The 17,009-nt window shown below is 63.4% G+C and overlaps 1 protein-coding gene across 4 annotated transcripts; it reads right to left on the bottom strand.

Annotated features, from left to right (window-relative positions):
* Window positions 1-78: 78 nt before the first annotated feature.
* On the bottom strand, window positions 79-16,629 carry AKNA (AT-hook transcription factor). 4 transcript variants are annotated; one of them, XM_037400039.1, is made up of 22 exons: window positions 16,571-16,629; window positions 10,959-11,243; window positions 9,845-10,806; window positions 9,216-9,290; window positions 8,594-8,738; window positions 8,283-8,440; window positions 8,141-8,200; window positions 7,926-8,026; window positions 7,660-7,822; window positions 7,427-7,554; window positions 7,174-7,347; window positions 6,771-6,978; window positions 6,553-6,659; window positions 6,103-6,320; window positions 5,681-5,867; window positions 5,146-5,307; window positions 4,822-4,925; window positions 4,507-4,662; window positions 4,318-4,419; window positions 3,530-3,655; window positions 3,066-3,222; window positions 79-2,773 (listed from the first exon to the last, which is right to left on the bottom strand). In XM_037400039.1, the coding sequence occupies exons 2-22, from the start codon at window positions 11,128-11,130 to the stop codon at window positions 2,491-2,493; spliced, it is 3,948 nt and encodes a 1,315-aa protein (XP_037255936.1). In that variant the 5' UTR covers window positions 11,131-11,243; window positions 16,571-16,629; the 3' UTR covers window positions 79-2,490. The 4 variants fall into 4 exon arrangements, with proteins under 4 accessions (XP_037255936.1, XP_037255937.1, XP_037255939.1 ...); XM_037400040.1 differs by having other exon boundaries at window positions 3,066-3,219; XM_037400042.1 differs by having other exon boundaries at window positions 4,507-4,653.
* Window positions 16,630-17,009: the final 380 nt, after the last annotated feature.

The following is a 17,009-nucleotide window of genomic DNA, read 5'->3' as shown; positions in this document are numbered from 1 at the left end:
ATGTTACACCCAAGGATTGCCCCCGCCTTCCCCTGCCATTAGATGCACTGCAATATTTTGGGGTCCATTGTTTTGTTCTCTCCCCCTGAAGGCTGTGACTCCCTTTTCCTTCCCCAAAATCTCTTTCTTGCCTCGTTGGTGGTTAGCCCCCCCCTTCCCTCCCTGTCTTTTCCTTGCCCATAAAGTTAAATATATATTTTTAGGGCAAAGGCTGTATCATTGCACTGATATTTGTTGGTTCCTCCTTGGTCCTCCCTCCCCATTTGAGTTCCTTCTTGGTTTAGCAATGCAAATGCTTCAGGATCTTGTATGTTGGACATTATTATTTTTTTCTGTTACAGTTATTTATATAAAAAATAATTTATCAAAAAGGAAAACTTTAAAAAAAATAATCTAGTCTGTCTTGGAACTTGTTTACCTTGAAATTACTGGAATCTAAATGTTTGAAAGTGTTGAAGCACAAACATGTATCATCTCTGTATATCTGTTCTTCTGTACTAAAGCACTCGAGTGACTAAATAAAAGCGATCTCCATCCCTAGTGCAACCGGGGCTGTGCCGTGCCGCTTGCTCAGGGGCCAGGCAGGCGAGGGAAAGGCTTGGGGGAATATCCTTACCAAAACTTAGGTGCCTCCAAGGGAGGGATCCTGGTGTGGGGATGCCAAAACTCACCCGAGAAATGGCTTTGAAAGGAAGATGAACCCAGAAGCCAACCAACCGCATTTATTTCGTTCAAAAATAAGGCGATTATCTTCGTATAAAATACCATCCAAACGGCTCTGCTGGTCATTACAAAATAGGAGATACAGAAAAAACAGATCATCTTTGCTCCTGGCTATTGCATTTGGGACAGTTAAATACGGCCGCACGCTCCCTGCACGCTCCCGCACACCCCGGCTGGGCTGGGGGGGGGGTCACAGCTGCCAGCGTGGCCACAGTCTGGTCCGCCGGCTCATTTGGGACACAGGTACAAGCAAATGCAACCAGAGACAATAAATCCTCCTAAAATCTGCCCCCTCCCTGCATGTCCCCAACCCGCCCCGCTCCCCCCAAAGGGCAGTGCCGGGGCAGCCCCGTTCCCAGCCCCTCCATGTCCCCCCCCGGCTGGTTGCAGGGTCTGGGCTCAGTGGCTTTGCAAGTGCTTGGGGAGGGTCTAGACCTGAGAAACATGCTGGGGGCATGAGTGGTCCCCCCCCACCCCAAAAAAAACACGTGGGTCTTTGTACAACAACAACAACAAAAAATAATTCAAAAATAAATAAATTTGACACAGGCACTTTAGGTAGGTCCTACACATAAACGCAGCCGGGGCACTGCAGGCTGAGATGCTCGGGGTGGAGCAGGGGTTTGGCTGGACCCATCCCGGGTTCCACAGGGGTGCACCAGGGTTTGTGGGGTGCAGAGCTGGGCCCTCTCCAAGGGCTGCTCCCACCACATCCATTTCCCTAAAAAAAATAGGCATTAACTCATTACAAACCCAGCGTGGAGGTACAGGGGCTCCGCAGACCCACCTCAGGGCCGGATCCTGCCCCCGCCTCAGCCTCACGGGGTGATCTTTCCTCTGCCAGCCTAGATGCCCTGGGATTCCCAAGGAAAACCCCAAATCCTTCTTTTTTTTGTCCAGATGATACTGTGGGAGGCCACATCCAGGGGTGGCCAAAAAACCCCACAAATGCCCTAAGGATTATGCTGGAAATTAAAACCAGAACATATATATGTATCTATATATAGAGAGATAGATGTAGATACATATATATAGATACACACACACATCACAGATCATCGATCAACCCTAAAAGAGTGATTTAGCTGCTTACTCGCTACCTTGGAGAAAAAAAAACAAAACCAAAACTAAATTCACATAAAACGATGAAAAGAAGAGCTTTCCCAGGGAGGACCTGGCTGGGTTCAAGTCCAAGGGCAGAGCGGGGGGTGGAGGGGGCACTCGGGTCCAGCCCCCGGCACGGAGCCTAAAGGCTGGGAAACAGGCTGGATAGGGAACCGTGGGAATTGCTGCTCACGCAGGCACAGAGGTAAACACAGCTGCCAACGGGGACCCGACCTGTGTTGCAGTAGGACCTACACAAAGTCAGAGCGTCCCCAGAAGTGCTCAGCTCAGGGTGGCATCTGCCCTAGGGGACACAGGGCCACCCCGTTGGTCCCAGGGCACGGTGCCCTCCTGCCGGGGCTGCGCTCGCACCCCAGGGTGCTGCAGGATGGAGCAGGTCTTGGGAGACCTCTGCCCATCTCTTGTGCCTCTCCTGTGGCTTGGGTGGTCCTGAAAATGGCCAGACAGACAGACAAGGATGCAGGAGGTCTAGGGCAAGCAGGATGGGGATGGGGGCCCATGCAGGACCCTGCCGAGATGCCTCCAGTCCTGCTGCCCCCAGATGTGGCAGGGAGCATCTAATGCTGACTGGGGGACCATCCTCCTCCTCCTCCTCCTGCCCCCTGCGAGGGCAGGGGGGTTTGGCAGGTGCCAGTTGGACCCTCAGAAGAGGCAGGAGCCCCGCAGGTCCCGTGCCCGGCTCAGCTCGGCAGCCAGCACCCGGCTCATGCGGGTGGTGCTGAGCCTCACGCTCTGGGCAGCCTCCATGGCCTGGCTCAGCGACCAGTTCAGCTCCTCCAGCTCCTCCAGCCCCAGGGTCAGGCAGCGGCGGTGGGCAGCAGCGTGGGGCCGGAGGGGATGCTCTGCGCGCCCATGACCTGCGGTCTGTCGGAGGGGGACCCCAGCCACGGCTGGGGCTGAGGTAGGTACCGCTGGGGAGCAGTAGCTGGGAAGAAGAAGGACATGGGTTTGGCTTTGCTCCATGGGCTCTGCCCCCCCCCGGGCTCTGCGCCTCCACTCTGCCTTGGTTTTCATCCGTCTCCCCCTTCTCATAAATCTCCAAACCAGCACCCATCCCCCCAGACAGACACCCCCCCCCCCAAAGGAGCCAGGGGCTGTGTGACCCCACTCCCAGCCAGCTGCCACCTGTGAGCAAACCAGCGGGTCCCTGGGGTGGCCACAGCCCCTCCAGTGCTCACCGCCCGCCCCCCCCCCCCACCATCACAGAGCATCCTTACAGCACAGAGGGCACGTAAGGCACGAGGGGGACGGGCGCAAGGCAGCTGACGGCAGCGGTGGCACCAGGGCAGTACCAAAGCCTGGGCTGCTCCGGCTTCTTGGCTTGGGGACCAACGTGGGGGCCTGAGGGGGACGTGCCAGTGGGGCCAGGCTCTGCTGCGGGGAAGAAGGCGGTTAGATGTCCCCAGGGGTGTTTGTTAGATGTCCCCAGGGGTGTTAGATGTCCCCAGGGGGGTGTAGCCAGTGGTGGCCACAGGTGAGCCCACCCGTGCCGCACTGGGCTGCCACTGCTGGCGGGGAACAACACCCATGCCCACGGGTGGTGGCACCACAGGCTGTCACTTCTGTCCCTGCGCAGCACGCCAGCACTGTGCCAGGGGCCAGAGGGCTGTTCCGTGTCCCCCAACCCCAGCACCCACACAGGGACAAGCCATGCCAAGCATGTGCCACCCCCATCACCCACCGTGTGTGGCTCCGTCCCTGCTGCTGGATGCAGGGGCACCCATGGGTGCCTGGCAAGTGGGGCAGCGCGTCCTCCTCGGGGTGCTGTGCTGGGGCTGCCTGGCGGCATTGCCTGCCTTGAAGCCAGCTACAGACAGAGGAGTGAGCGTGTCCTGGAATGTCCCCGCGCAGCCCAAGCATGGGCCGTTTGGGAAGAGCAGAGCAGTTTTGGGGAGCAGGTGGGAGAGGAGGTGAGGAGGCCTTTCTCTGCAAGGGCAGCTGCAAGGGGGGTGGCAAAGGGGGGACTGAAAAGGCAGAGCTCCAAAAAGAGGGGTTTGAAAAGGGGGGTTATGAAAAGGAGAAGCTGCAAAGGGGGGTCTGAAAAAGGCAGGGGGGGGGGGGGGCCTGCAAAAAGGAGGGTCTGCAAAAGAGCCGGGGAGTCTGCAAAGCAGGGCTCTTCAAAATACAGGGGTCTGCAAAACAGGGGGTCTGAACAGCACTCTGCATGCAGCCAGCTCTGTTCCAGGCACCCATGGGACACAGCAGAGCCTGGCTCTGCGCCGGGTGAGCCTTTCACTAAGGGACAGGGCTGGGGACAGGCTCCCACTGACCCCGGTGACACCAGGGGCCACAGCCAGCACAAGGAGCAGGGTGGGTGCCCCACAGCAGGGGGGACCCCCAGGCCATGGGGGGTGGTCTCATATCTCCCCCCCTCCCCTCTGCAGTTAATGAACTGAAGTCATTAGCAGTTCTGTTAGTGGGCGTTAGGGAAGGCCAGAGGGGCTGGGAGCATCTCTGGGGACCACTCACCCGACAGCGTCCTGCTGCCATGGCACCGGGGGCACCCTGGGGTGCCCAGCTTTTCCTGGGGTGCCGGGGCGGTGGGCGGCATCACTGCCTGGTACCACGTTCCTGTCAAAACCCAGTGTGAGCGCAGCTGGGGACCCCAACACGGGCAGCTGCCCTCAGCCCCTGGCACCGCCTGCTGCTGGCACCCACCTGTGTACTGTCCCTGAAACGTCACCACACCCGGAGGGCTCCCAGGGCTCTTCCGTGGGGAGGGGGCAGCCTGGGGCCCAGAGGGTGAGGGGTCCGAAGCGGAGGAGAGTGAAGCGGGGTGGGATCCAGTGGGTCCGAGCCCTGGATCTGCAGGATCTGGTCTTGGGCTGAGCACTGCAGGGTCCCATGGGGACACCAGGACCTGCCCAGTCCCCGTGGTCCCACAGCCCCCCACTCCGCTTGAGGAAGCGGTGCACAGGGGGGAGCATGTCCCCACTGTCCCCTCCATCCCCACTTCGGCGGGGTCCCACTTACTGAGATCCAGCTCTGGCCTCTCCCGTGGCAGCGATGCCGACCTCCCCCTCCTCGTGGGTGCGACCCTGGGGGCTGCCCTGCCCCGCACCGGGGGGCTTAGCTCTCTGCAGAGGGGACAGAGCTGCCATCAGTGTCCTCGCAGTGTCCCCCTGACCCACCACACCATGCAGCCAGGCTGCCAACCCCCCGAGCCCAACCTCCCCCCGACTGCATCAGAAATGGGATGGGCTGGGAGTATCCCCATCCCATGGGACACCCACCGCGCTGTCCCCAGGCAAGGGTGGCTGCTGCCACCCCCCTCCCCATGTCCCTCCTGCCACCTACCCCGAGGATGCCGCGTCCTTGGGGGACGATGGTCTGTTGGCCACCGGGTGCCTCCTGGCTGGGGTGGCTTTTCCCTGGGGATGGGTGCGGGAGCGGCGCAGGCTCTCCTCCAGCCTCCGCTGGAGCTGCCACACTTCGTCCCGCAGTGCCCGGATGGCCTGGCTGCCACGGGACAGATGCCACGGTGAGGGGCGCCTGCAGCCAGCAAAGGCTCCCAACAGTGCTGGGTGCCCTGCGGGGAGCAGCCGTGTGTCCACCCTGCGCCTGCCCCCACCCCCGCCAGCCCCAGGACCCAGCAGCTCATGCTGTGGTGCTCCCCAAAACCAAGCCTGGGGCTGGTCGCAGCCCACCCACTCGTGTCATGAGTTGGGAGGACTCAGCCCCAGCTATGTCCTGGCTCTCAAGAAGGGAAAACCTGCCACTGCCCAGCGGGAGATGCTGGGGCCTTTGGGGACATTGCTTGGGGGGGTTCCCGTGTCACCCAGGGGGAGTTTGGCCCCGTTGGGGCGGGGGGGAGGGGTATACGGATACTCACTCACGCTCCAGACGAGAGCCCAGCAGATTGCAGTGAGTCGGCTCAAGGGACAGCAGGGTGGGGGACAGCTGGGGGGGTGATGGTGTTTTGGGGGCTGGCGGGGGGCTGGCTGGGCCCCTGGCTGTGGAGGGGGGGTGGCAGGCGGCGCTGGCACAACTCCTGCCTTCTGCCTCCGAGTCCGTGTGAGCTAGGAGAAGGGGGTGCACGCTGAGCCGAGCTGGGGGATGTGGGGGTGTCTCCCCGCCCCAGAAGAGACCTGTGAGAGCAGGCAGCAGACACCCCCAGGCCAGCACCCCAAGGGGGCTGGGGGAACAGCATAAACCAGAGCCTCTTCCACACTCGTGAGCCAGCCCCCCCCCAACCCCCCGCCCCCAATCTCCCTCCCTGGGGACATGTCGCTCCCCAAAATGCTGCCCACTCACCGTCAGGTCCCACCTCGCTGCCTGTGCTCTCAGCCCAGCCGTGGGGAGAGCTGCTCTGCGAGGGGGTGCTGGGGGGCAGGCGGGGCCCCTCTGTGCCCCCCTGCCCCCCTGAGGGGTAGATGCCCGTCACCGTTGTCTCAGAGGGAAGCGGGGTCACCTCTCTCTTCCGCAGAGGATGGAGGGTCATGGGGATGGAGAGTCCCAGTGAGTGGGGGGTCCTGGGGATGAATGGGTCACATGTGGGCAGCCCCCACAGCTTGTCCCCCAGTCATGGGCCACCCTGCACACCTCCCACCCCCCCAGCACCCCCTCCCTGCCCCCCACATCCTTGCTGCCTCTCCCTCCATCCCTGCTCCCCTTCAATGCCCCAAATCCCCCCAGACAGAGCCGACAGCCTGTGTCCCTGAATCCTCCCACCCCCGGGGTGAGGGCAGGGACCCTGCGCCATACCTGGTGCCAGGGGGCCGGTGCTCGGGGGTGTGCATGGGGGGTGACACCCTGCTGGCCTCCGAGCCCATGAAGCCACTGTCTGTCTCCGGTGACACAATGCGCTGCTCCTGCGGATGCATCAGGGAGAGCAGGATTGGTGCTGAGCACCCCCAGGACCCGGCGGCAGGGTCTGGGGGTGCTGGCAGATGGGGACCCACAGTTCCAGGGGATGGGCTCACCTTGCTGGGCTGGTGCTGGTTGGCAGCGCCACCCACCCTGCTGCTGCAGCGGGACAGGGGGGGCCGTGGTGCCTCGGGAAGCCCCAGGGGGGGCTTGGCTGCAGCCGGCAGCTCCTCCGCGGTGGTGGGGGACAGGTGGCCCCCTGTGCCTCCTGGCCATGAGGGCTCCCTGGGGGGCAGCAGCGTGGCTCTCCTCTCTAGGGGGTGCCTGCGGGGAGAGGATGGAGCATGAGCGATGGGGCAGAGCAAACCCCAAATGCAGGGAAACGCCCTGGCGCAGCCAGCTTTCCCGTGGAGGCTGTTAACTCTGAAGCCTATCAATGCCAGTGATGCAAACCCTGAGATCTGATGTAAAACCTCCCACTGGCCCTGCCGAGGGGACTTGTCCTCCCACAACACTTACAAAGGGGAAGTCTTGAGGTCAGCCCCCTTCTCTAGAGCCTGTGTCCTGCCGGGGATGTTGCTGGGGCCACTGTCCCCTGCTGCGGGACCATCCGCCTCCTCCTGGGACCTGCTCCCTGCCAGGCTCAGCTGCTCCAGGCTCAGCGACTCCGGCAAGGATTTGAAGTGCTTGTACCTGGTGGGGACCCACAGGCAGGAGCTGGTGATTCCGGGGAGCCGCTCCCTGCCCATCCCCACCCCGTGAGAGCACTCACTGCTCCAGCAGACCACCAAAATCCTCCTCCACTCTCCGCTGCTTGTGCCAGAGGGGCTGGGGCAACCCCCCTGTCACCACCTCACTGTCCCCCGCTGTCCCCTGGGGTCCCTCCATCAGCCTGGGCCTCTGCAGGGCACAGCAAAAGGGGGTCAGAGAAGCATGACACACACCCCCTCCGCATTTTTGCATCCCCCAGCCCCACCTGCCCCGCTGCAGCCATGCCCAGCTCACCTGGGGGCACAGGGAGCCGGTGGCCGGCGGCGCGGAAGGGGCTGGTGGGGAGCAGGGCTGAGCTGGGTGCTGCGCAGGGGGCTGCCACCTGGCCCCGGGCTCCAGCCGGTCCTTCAGCTCCTCCAGGCGCAGCCCAAGGTGGAAAATCGCCCCTTCCACCCCGCTGCAAGACAGTGACCATCAGTATCAGGGACACACGGAACCCTGCGGGGCGGCAGCACTGGGCGCTGGGGCTCTGTGGTGGGCAGCGGGGGTCAGGCACTCACCGGTCGGGATCAAACTCCGCCGAGACCCCTGGGTGCTGCTGCCGGGCTTGCAGGTACGCCCGCTCCAGCGCATCCTGCGCATCCTTCAGCTTCCTAAACCTCTGCACACGATGGCAGTGAGGTCCGAGCCTGCCAGTGGGGCCCCTGGTCCCCACCAGCCCCCCCAGCTCTGCTGCACATCCCTGGGGTGGGGTCCTGGGAAGGGGCTAACTCACCTGGAGCTGCTCCCGGGGCACGGGACCCCCCGCCTGCACCCAGCCTTCAAAGGACTCCACCTGGCCAGGAGAGAAAGGGCTGAGCCCAGCCTTGCTGCAGCCCCCCCTGCAGCCCCCCACCCCGTGTCCCCTCGGGGCTTGCCTGTGCCTGTAGCTTGAGGGTCTGTCCCGCCAACGTCTGTGTCAGCCGGGCGCCCGAGCAGCAGCAGGGCCCTGGGCAGGTGGGGCAGACCCCCCTGGGTGGAGGGGGGCAAGGAGGCTGGGGTGATCCCCCCCGGTCTGATGGTCCCGGTGCTGGAGCTGCAAGAAAACACCAGGACAAGGTGATGTTGGGGATCCCCATGCAGCACCAGTCCCCCACACTGTGAGGAATGGGGGTCTCAGCTGAACATCACCCCCAAAAACCAGAGCAGGGGGGCGATGAGGTGGACGGGAAGATGCAGTTAAACCCACCTCCAGCCGGTGAGGACGGTGGGGCCACGCTGAACGCCGCCATGCTGGCCTGCGGGATGCTGAGGGTCACCACTTGGCAGCCGGTGCCCACCGTGCCCACAGCCAGGCTGCGGCTGGGCTGTGGTGGGTCCGCGTACAGGCTCACCTGGGGGCAAGGAGAGGGGGCTCAGGCACCCACCCTGCACCCCAACCCTGGCACTGCCCCCCCAGCCGTGCCCCTTGGGCACCCTGAAGCACCACTGGGGACAACAGGCAGATGGGGGCTCAGCCCGACACCAGCCCTGCCTCCGTTTCCCCACCCACGCAGTGGTGCAGGGCAGGAGGCAGTGAGGGTGACATGGGGACACGCTTCCATCCTGCTGTCCTGCCATTTCAGTGACACGCCACGCAGCTGCATCCCTGGCAGAGGGGAGCCCCCCGGGAGTGGGGGCACAGCAGCCCCCAGTTTTGCCGTGGGCTCTGTGGTGGCCTCAACCCCCTCCCTGGGCTGTGCTTGCTGAACCACAGGTCCTGGGAGGAGGAAGAGCTCGGGGCCCAGGGGAGCAAGCACCCCAAATAACCCTGGGGAGGGGGGAGCAGAGCAGGAAGACGCCCCTGCAGCCACACCAGCCCTGGCACCCACCCTGGCACCCAGGCGCAGCTGGTCGATGGTGTTCTCGGCCTCGGCATACTTGGTCAGCAGCTTGTGGTAGTCATCCTGCGGGGAGGGCAGACAGTGGGGTGACAGCACCCGGCATGGGGCTGGGGGCTTGGAGGATGCCCCAGGGGTGGGTGTCAAAGGGGGATGTGGCACGGAGGGAGGCATCCCTGTGTGGGGATGATGGGGCTGGGAGGCTCCCTTGGGTGTGGGACACCCTGGGGTGCTGAAACCCACCCCCCCAAAGCACCCGGCTGCTGTTTCTCTGCATGGGGGAGAGCCTCCCTCTGCTCCCGGGGGATGGGAGGGCATCCCCGGGGACAAGCATCCTGGGGGTGACAAACATCGGTGGGGTGTACAAGCATCTGGGGGGGACATGAGCATCCCTGCCTCCAGCCCCGAGCGCTGCCCACATCCCTGCCTGGTCCTTCCCTCCCTGCCAGCCCCCTTGCAGGACCGGGAAAAGGTGACCAGCCCCAAACCCCGCATCAGTGACACAGGGCTGGCTCACAGGGCTGGTGCCATCTCCGTTTCACCTGCACCGTCTTGTCCCCCCACCCTGGAGACCCTCCCAGTAAGTCCTCGCTGGCTGAACTGGGGGAGCTGGGAGTTACCTGGAGCTGCTGTACCAGCTCGGTGGCTTGCCTGGGGGACCTGAACTCCTGTGGCAGCACAGCGGTGGTGGGGGGCTGCGGGGGGACCCCCTCCCCACTGCTCAGCAGCACCTCCCGGACGATTTCGGCTGGGGACTTGAAGCTGACGGGGCCGGTGGTGCTGGCACGGGCAGGCAGGGCTCGGCCCCGCGGTGGCTGGTAGCTCTGGTCAAACTTCACCCGTGCCTCCACCTTGGAGAGGTCAGGCAGGGGGTGGTTGAGCCGCCCTCGGCCGTACGGGGTGCCATGGGCGCCATGGGTGCCTGTCCCCAAGGGACCCCTCGTGTCCTTCCTGCCCGTGTGCCGCTGCCGGGGGCTGAGGGACCATGATGGGCGGCCAGGCTTGGGGGGCTGCACCGTGGGTGCTGCTTTCTTGGGCACCTGGAACCTGTCACGCAGTTGGGGTGCAGAGGAGGTCCCAGCACCCCAGGGCTCCCTGGTGGGTTCCAAGCCAGTGGTGGCCGGGGCTGGAAGCTCTGACCCAGCTGGCTGGGGCTTGGGGACAGGCTCGATGCTAGTGGCATCGTGGGGGTCATCAGTGGAGAGGTGCAGCAGGAGGCTCCGGCTCGGGGTCCAGCCCTGCCCGTGTGCCCCACCGGTGCCCCCAGCTGCACCCCAGCCCTGGTGCCGGTGGGACGAGGTGGCGGGGCCAGGGCTGGCATCTGAGGTGTCACCACCATCCGTGCTGCAGCGCTGGGGCTGGCAGAGAGCTCGGCTGTCCCGCAACGCCTGGGGGCTGCTGCTGGACCCCGAGCCCCACTGGCCCTCGTAGGAGAGCTGGGGGTAGGGCTCCCCATCACTCTCTGTCCCCCAGGGCCCCTTGTCCCCCCTGAAGCTGCCCTGCTCCTCCTCCACCAGGTCCGGCTGCGGGTGCCAGCGACCCTCCTCCACTGGGGACCCTTCCTCCAGCTCCTCGCCATCGCCTGCAAAACACCAGTGCCGCGGGGCTGCTGCCAGCCAGCCGGTGCCCCCCAGCCCCCTCCCAGCCCTCTCCCAGCCCCCCGTGGCTCCAGCAGCTCCTGGGACCCCCGGACATCCCCACGAGGGTCTGGGCAGCAGGGAGGGGACAACTCACCCCACTGTGGGCTCCCAGCATCCTCCCCCAGGCCGATGATCCCATCCTCGTCCATTCGCCTTTCAAAGTTGTCGTTGTCTTCTTCCTCCTCCTCCTCCTCCTCCTCCTCCTCTCCCTCCCAGCGCGTCAGCTCTGTTTGTGTCCAGCGCAGCCATGGTGCCGGGCTGGCCATGGCCCGCAGGCACAGCGTCCCTGTCACTTGTGCCGCTTCATGGCCCTGCAGCGGCAGCGGCAGGCTGGGGACCTCCTTGCCACAAATGTAGGTCACTTCATCGCCGCTGTGCCCTGGTGGGGGCCGAGGCAGAGGGAGGGATGCTCAGCAGGACACAGTGGGCTTTGTTTGAGGTGTGTGTTGTCCCCCCCACTTCTGGGGCTCCCTCTGTCCCTCAGACCCTGGGGACAACCCACCATGATGGGGGGTGACACCCTTGGGCCAGCCACCCCCCCTGCATCCCACCATGGGCCATGATGGTCCCCAGGGGTCCCAGTGGGGAAGGAGCCCCCCAGGGCACCCCAAAGGCTTTTTCTCACCCTGGAGGTGAGCACTGGGGGACACCCAGACCATGTTGGCACCCTCTGGATGTCACCCCAGCTGGGCAGCCACAGCCTGGGGACCATCAGCAGTGCCACCATGGCACAGAACAGTGCCGGGGGAGGCAGGAGCACCCCAAGGCCCCTCCAGCTCTGGGGGCTGAGAGCAAGAGGGACCAGAGCAGAGGCCTGGCACACTCCCTCCACTGATGGCCTGAACACAGAGGCTCGCCCCGCTCCTCAGCATGCCGGGGTTCCCAGGGCCACAGCCGCAGCTCGAGACACCGGATGCTGAAAACCCAGCTGCAGGGCGGGTAGCAAGAAAGGCCACGAGGTTTTCCCGGCAACATCCCCTCGGCCAGATCTGAGCCCCCCGCAACTCCGTTTTGTCCATGGGGTGCTGGAAGCGGCAGCTGCCTGTGTGGCGGTGGCTGGTACCAAGCATGGTATTGGCATCACCTGCAGCCACCCCAACAGCATCCCCACGCAAGGCTGGAGCATGGAGGAGCCACCGGCCCCACACAGGGTACACTCACCCTGTACCGACATCCCTGGAACGTCCCCATCACCGTGACGCTGTTGGGGGTCCCCAAAGCAGCATTGCCTCCGAGCACCCCAAAACCTTCCTGTGCCTGAGCGGCTTTTGCAGAAGTAGGAAATGATGCTCGATGCTCGGGTGCTTCCTGCAAGTTTGCAGGCGGCCGCAAATTTTTTAACCCCATCAGGCCCTGCGCGGCGGGGGATGAACCCTCCTTCCGCACTGCTCATCATCAAAACCCTTATTTTTTAACCCAATTTGGAGCACGACACTGAAGCAAAATGGGGGAGGAACCCTGGGACTGTTAGCAGCTGCAGCCTCCAAAAGACATGAGGGTCTTCCAGGAGGACAAGCAGCTCCCAAATTCAGCCATACTGTCCCAAAATCCAGCTAGACGGATCCCCCATCCTTGGAAATACAGGGTATGAGCTTTGCCTGTATCTCAGATTTCCAAGTAGGGGGTCCGCCTGGCCTCCGCCCTGGGATGCTGCTCACAGCCCCAGGGATGCTGGCGGCCATAATCAGGCGCTGAAGCGCATCCTGGCACATTTACAGGGAGACAATTAATCCAGCTCGTTACTGTGTAATTAGTGGCACGCGAAGGAGAGCTTGCACGAGCTCCTGGCTGCTAACGAAACCACAGCATGGTTCCTGGGGTGGCTGCATTTAGCCCGGAGGATGCTGTAGTGATTTTGGGGTGCTGCAGGCTTGGGGATGACAATGACAAGCAGCAAACCTATGGCACCCACATGCTCCGGGAGAAGTCCTCTAACCCACTCTGAAGTCTCCGAACTGCAACTTCCCTCACTTAAATCCTACTGTTAGTGGAGGTTTTGGGGTTATTTTCTGGTGTCACTGGGCATCAAGGTCCTCAGGCACCATCCTTGCACCAGCAGCACTCACTCTCCCAGCCCTGCCGCAGCCCTGGGGTTTTCTGGGCAGGAAGAGAACCCTGAAGCATCCCTTGGGGTCTTGCAGACCTGCTGGGGTGTTCGCACAAAGCTTTTCCCCATACGCCAGCTGGGACACTCCATTCTCCATACCCAGAGATGCTCCACAGCTTCTCCTGCCTCCACGGAGGATGGGGCTGCCCATGGGATGCTTCAGGCTCTGCAGCTGCTCAGTGCAGCTATAGAGTGATTATGGCTTTAACCCCTCTCTGAGCTGGGATGTTCCCAGCCCCGAGCCCCTGCCTGCACCCTGGCCTGGAGAAGCGGCATATCAAAGTGCCCCCTGATCCATCTCAAGCCCCACAGCATCCCCGAGAGATGAGATGCCCAAAACACCAGCCCCAGGGAGGGTCCCTGCGGGTGGGCAGTGGGTGAAAGGAGCCTGTGGGTCCTGTTGTCTCAGGGCAAAGAGGGTTAAAACGTTTCCAACCCAGTTTTGGCAGGCTGGCGCCTAGATCATGCCTAACCCATATGCCATCAGCTGTCACCCCATTTCTGAGCAGCAGCCCCCTCCGGGCTGTGCTGCCCACAGCAGCCGCAGTCTGCAGGATCTGCTTGCAAATCCAGCCACATTTATCGCTTTCCCAGAAAGTCCCTCCACTGATGGTCATGGTGGTAAGGGACAAAAATCTCTGATTTTTTCCCCTTGAAGTGAGTTGCTGGCTGTTATGGTAGCACAGAAAAGCTTGAAAAGTGATGTGGCCACATTCTCAGGAACCACAAAGCAAATGCAAACAATCCCAAGTGTGTGTGTATGTATAAATATATATATATTCTGAAACTCGCTCTTCAAAAGCTGAGATTTTGCAATGGGGTAACTGGAGAAAGAGCTAAAAGGAAATTTAAAACTCTCAGCTAGAAAATGTCTTGCACCCCTGAACTCTGCTCTGCCTGCAACCCTGGGTCCCTCTCCTGCCCTCTGCCCCTCAGCCCGGGCTGTCCTGAATCATGCCTCCGCGGTGGAGGTGCTGGGGAGAGGGAAGGGATGCTCAAGGGCAGTGATGAGTGCTGCCAGGCCTCTGCCCAGCCAGCAGGCAGGAGGGGCTGCCACTGCTGCCCCTGCCCTTGGCTCCTCTAATCTTTGATCCTCTCCACAGACTGCTTCACTCTCTGTCACAGCGATCCTGTCCTGCTCCCTGCCCCACAGACCCCCGTGGGACAGATGGAGGTGTGAGGCTGAGACCGCCCAACTCATTGCATGTGTGAGGCAGAGGGACAGCAGCACAGTCAGGGCCAACACGAAGCAGTGTGCAGCCCCATCGCCGCTCCTGGGTTTATCAGTGGTGACAGCGGAGAAGACCGCCACATCCCCCGCTCCAGGGCTCACTGGGTGACATGGAGGGGGGGGAAAAGGCTGCTGTCACTCTGCCTTCTCTGCCTTGTCAACCCTAGGCAGAGCAGGTAGGGTGGGGTGGGGGGCCTCTAACCCCCCACCCCCATCCCCAAGGCGCAAAGGCAATATCACCCGAATGAAAGGGAACAACCCTCCCTGTGCCCCAAAATAAAATATACATCCCTTGCCTGGGAGGGGGGTTACATCCTCCCCGCCACCTTGGCTGGGCACAGACATGGATATTTTGTTTTCCTAAACCACCGGCTTCAAACCAAACCCACCTCCAGAGAGCTCCCAGAAGTGCCCGGCACCCACATTCCCACAGGGATCGACACCCCAGCACCCCAAGAGGGCAAGTGGGCAGCCCCAATGGCCCTGCCCGCAGCGGGGACCTCTGGCCGCAGGGGGTTGGCTAAAAAGCTCTGCAGCCCAGGGCTGCCCACGCACGCACTGCCCACAGACAGACAATATTCTGCTCGAATGTCTGAAAAGACAGAGAGGTTAAAGCAAGGGAGGGCTGATGTCTGGCCCCAGCGACCTGCAGGGGAGGGCTCAGGAGGGCTGGTTTTTGGGACCGGGGGTTTCTGGCCCCACGCTCCCCTTCCCCTTCGGCTGTCTGAGCAAAGCATCTCTTCTGGGGGGGGTTTGAAGGAGGCCAGAACGGCCTCGGGCTGAAACTTGGCAATGGGTGTCCGCACTCCTGGAGGGAGGAATTCGTCGTTTATAAACCCTTTTTTTGAGCTCACAGAGTCCTGTTTTATGAGCATGAAAGAGGGCAGAAAAGCGGAAACGCTGCTTTCTTAGTTCGCACTCTTTCCCATTAAAACAAAGGAGAAACCATCATAGTGAGGAAGAGCCTGACCAACCCTCCTCATCCTCTGAAAGCACACACGCCTGTTACTATGCCGTCACTCTGAAACCCATGTGTCCCCCAGTTCCTCAGCCTGGAGGGGCCATGTTCCCCCAGCTCCCCTGCACCGGCACATCCCCATGGAGAGCTACAAAAATGCAGAAGCGGCATCTCTCCATCACTTGCACCACAGTGAGGCCCCGCAGCGGGACAGGGAGCAGCTCCTGCAGCTGCTTCCCAACCTCCTCCTCAGAACACAAACCCTCCTGCGCCTGCCCCGGGGCTCTGCCACCCCTGGGGACGGCATCATCCCCAGGGCCTGCCCTGGAAAGCTGTGGGTGTCCACCGTGGGGCTGAACCCCAAGGTGCCTGTGGGAGCCAGGGTGCCGATGGCTGTAATGCCCCTGCAGGGTGGCCTTAATCCCCGTCTAGAGAGAGCTGCGGCCGTGCCAGGGCCAGTGGCACCGAGATCCCTTATTAGCATAGGGCAGGGGGAGGCAGCAGGCGGCACAGGAGGGCAGCCGGAGCAGCCGGGAGCGAGCCATGAGGTTAAACCAGCAACGGGCTGGGTGCGGGTAAATGGTGTGTCGACTGCCATGCTCTCCGGCGAGTCCCTAGAACATCCCGGCCGGCACGTTCGGAAAGGGTGCTGCGGGATGAGGGAAACCTCGTGACACCCCGCCGGCGCTGAGGAACACAGCTGCCCTTTAAATGCAACAAGGAACCGGGGCCGAGGGCAGCCCTCGCACTTCCTCAGCGGGGCCGCAGGCAGTGCCACGGCCTCCATCCCGCAGCCGCCCCGCAGCCCCGCTTGGCCTCCTGCTGCCCACTGTGGTTCCTGAAATCCGACGGCAGCATCGCCCGCGCCGGGCCCTGGTGGGATTCGGCCACGGCTGCGCAGGCAGCGCTGGAATCAGAAAAGTTACGACAAGTTTGCCCAGGGCCATGAAGGCTCTGATGGCGTGGGGCGGCGTGGGGCAACACGTGTTGTCAAGAAGCATCGCAGCGCACATCCTGCATCCTCTCGGCGCATCCCCTCGGCCACAGGGACCCCCCTGGGGTGGGGGGTCCCCCCCCCTCCACCCAGCGGGGTCCCAGCTGTAAGCCAGCCCTGCCAGCGCCAGGCTCAGCACAGCCGGGGGTGCTGGATGCGGCCCCCCGGGATGGGGCCGGCCCCGCGGGTTGTGCATCCAGCTGTGCCCCCTGCGGTACCCCCGCGGCCCCCTCCTCCCTTCCAGCTGCAGAAGGCGGCTCGCAGGGAGCAGCCCCGCCGCGCTGCCCCCCGCCCTAAGCCACCCCCGCCCCCCCGGCACAGCTGGGGGGCACATCTGGCCCGCGGGCACCGCTGGAGGGGCACCCCCCGCCCCGCGCACGCAACGGCTGCCCCGCCACCGCCCCGCGGCTGCCCACCTGCAGGGGGGGCCCGGGCGGCCCCTCCTCGCCCGGCGCTGGGCGGCCCCGCACGGCGGCCCCGCTGCCGGCCCCGCTGCCGGCCCCGCTCCCGCTCCTGCTCCCGGCCCGGCCCGGCCCGGCCCCGCCGGACAATAGCGCGGCCCGCGGCGGCGGGGGGCGGGGCCTGCGCCCCTATTAGCATCCCCGCCGCTTCCCGCCAATCCGTGCGCGCCGCCCCGCGGGAAACGGGAAGTCGTTAGCATAAAGCTCGTCCCTCCCCGGTATTTGCATAGCCCGCGGCCGCCCGCCAATCAGAGCCGCGGCGACTGGTTTACATTGGCATAATTTATGCAGCGCGGGCACCCCCTGGTGGGGCGCAGCGGGGCCGGGGGCTGCCCCGTCCGCGGCCCTGGGCATGGGCATGGGGATGGGCATGGCCCTGGCCCTGGTCCTGGTC

The sequence above is a fragment of the Falco rusticolus genome, chromosome 9 (assembly GCF_015220075.1).
Source record: "Falco rusticolus isolate bFalRus1 chromosome 9, bFalRus1.pri, whole genome shotgun sequence".
In the NCBI taxonomy this organism is placed as follows: domain Eukaryota; kingdom Metazoa; phylum Chordata; class Aves; order Falconiformes; family Falconidae; genus Falco; species Falco rusticolus.
This window is presented reverse-complemented; position numbering and strand designations above follow the sequence as displayed.

Excerpts from the sequence above, each read along its gene's own strand:
- AKNA (XM_037400039.1), bottom strand. The coding sequence starts at position 11,130 with ATGGCCAGCCCGGCACCATGGCTGCGCTGGACACAAACAGAGCTGACG. Across the intron at positions 7,823-7,925 it reads GCGGAGTTTGATCCCGACCG|CGGGGTGGAAGGGGCGATTT; the intron begins GTGAGTGCCTGA and ends ACTGTCTTGCAG. Across the intron at positions 3,656-4,317 it reads TGGCAGCAGGACGCTGTCGG|CTGGCTTCAAGGCAGGCAAT; the intron begins GTGAGTGGTCCC and ends CTCTGTCTGTAG.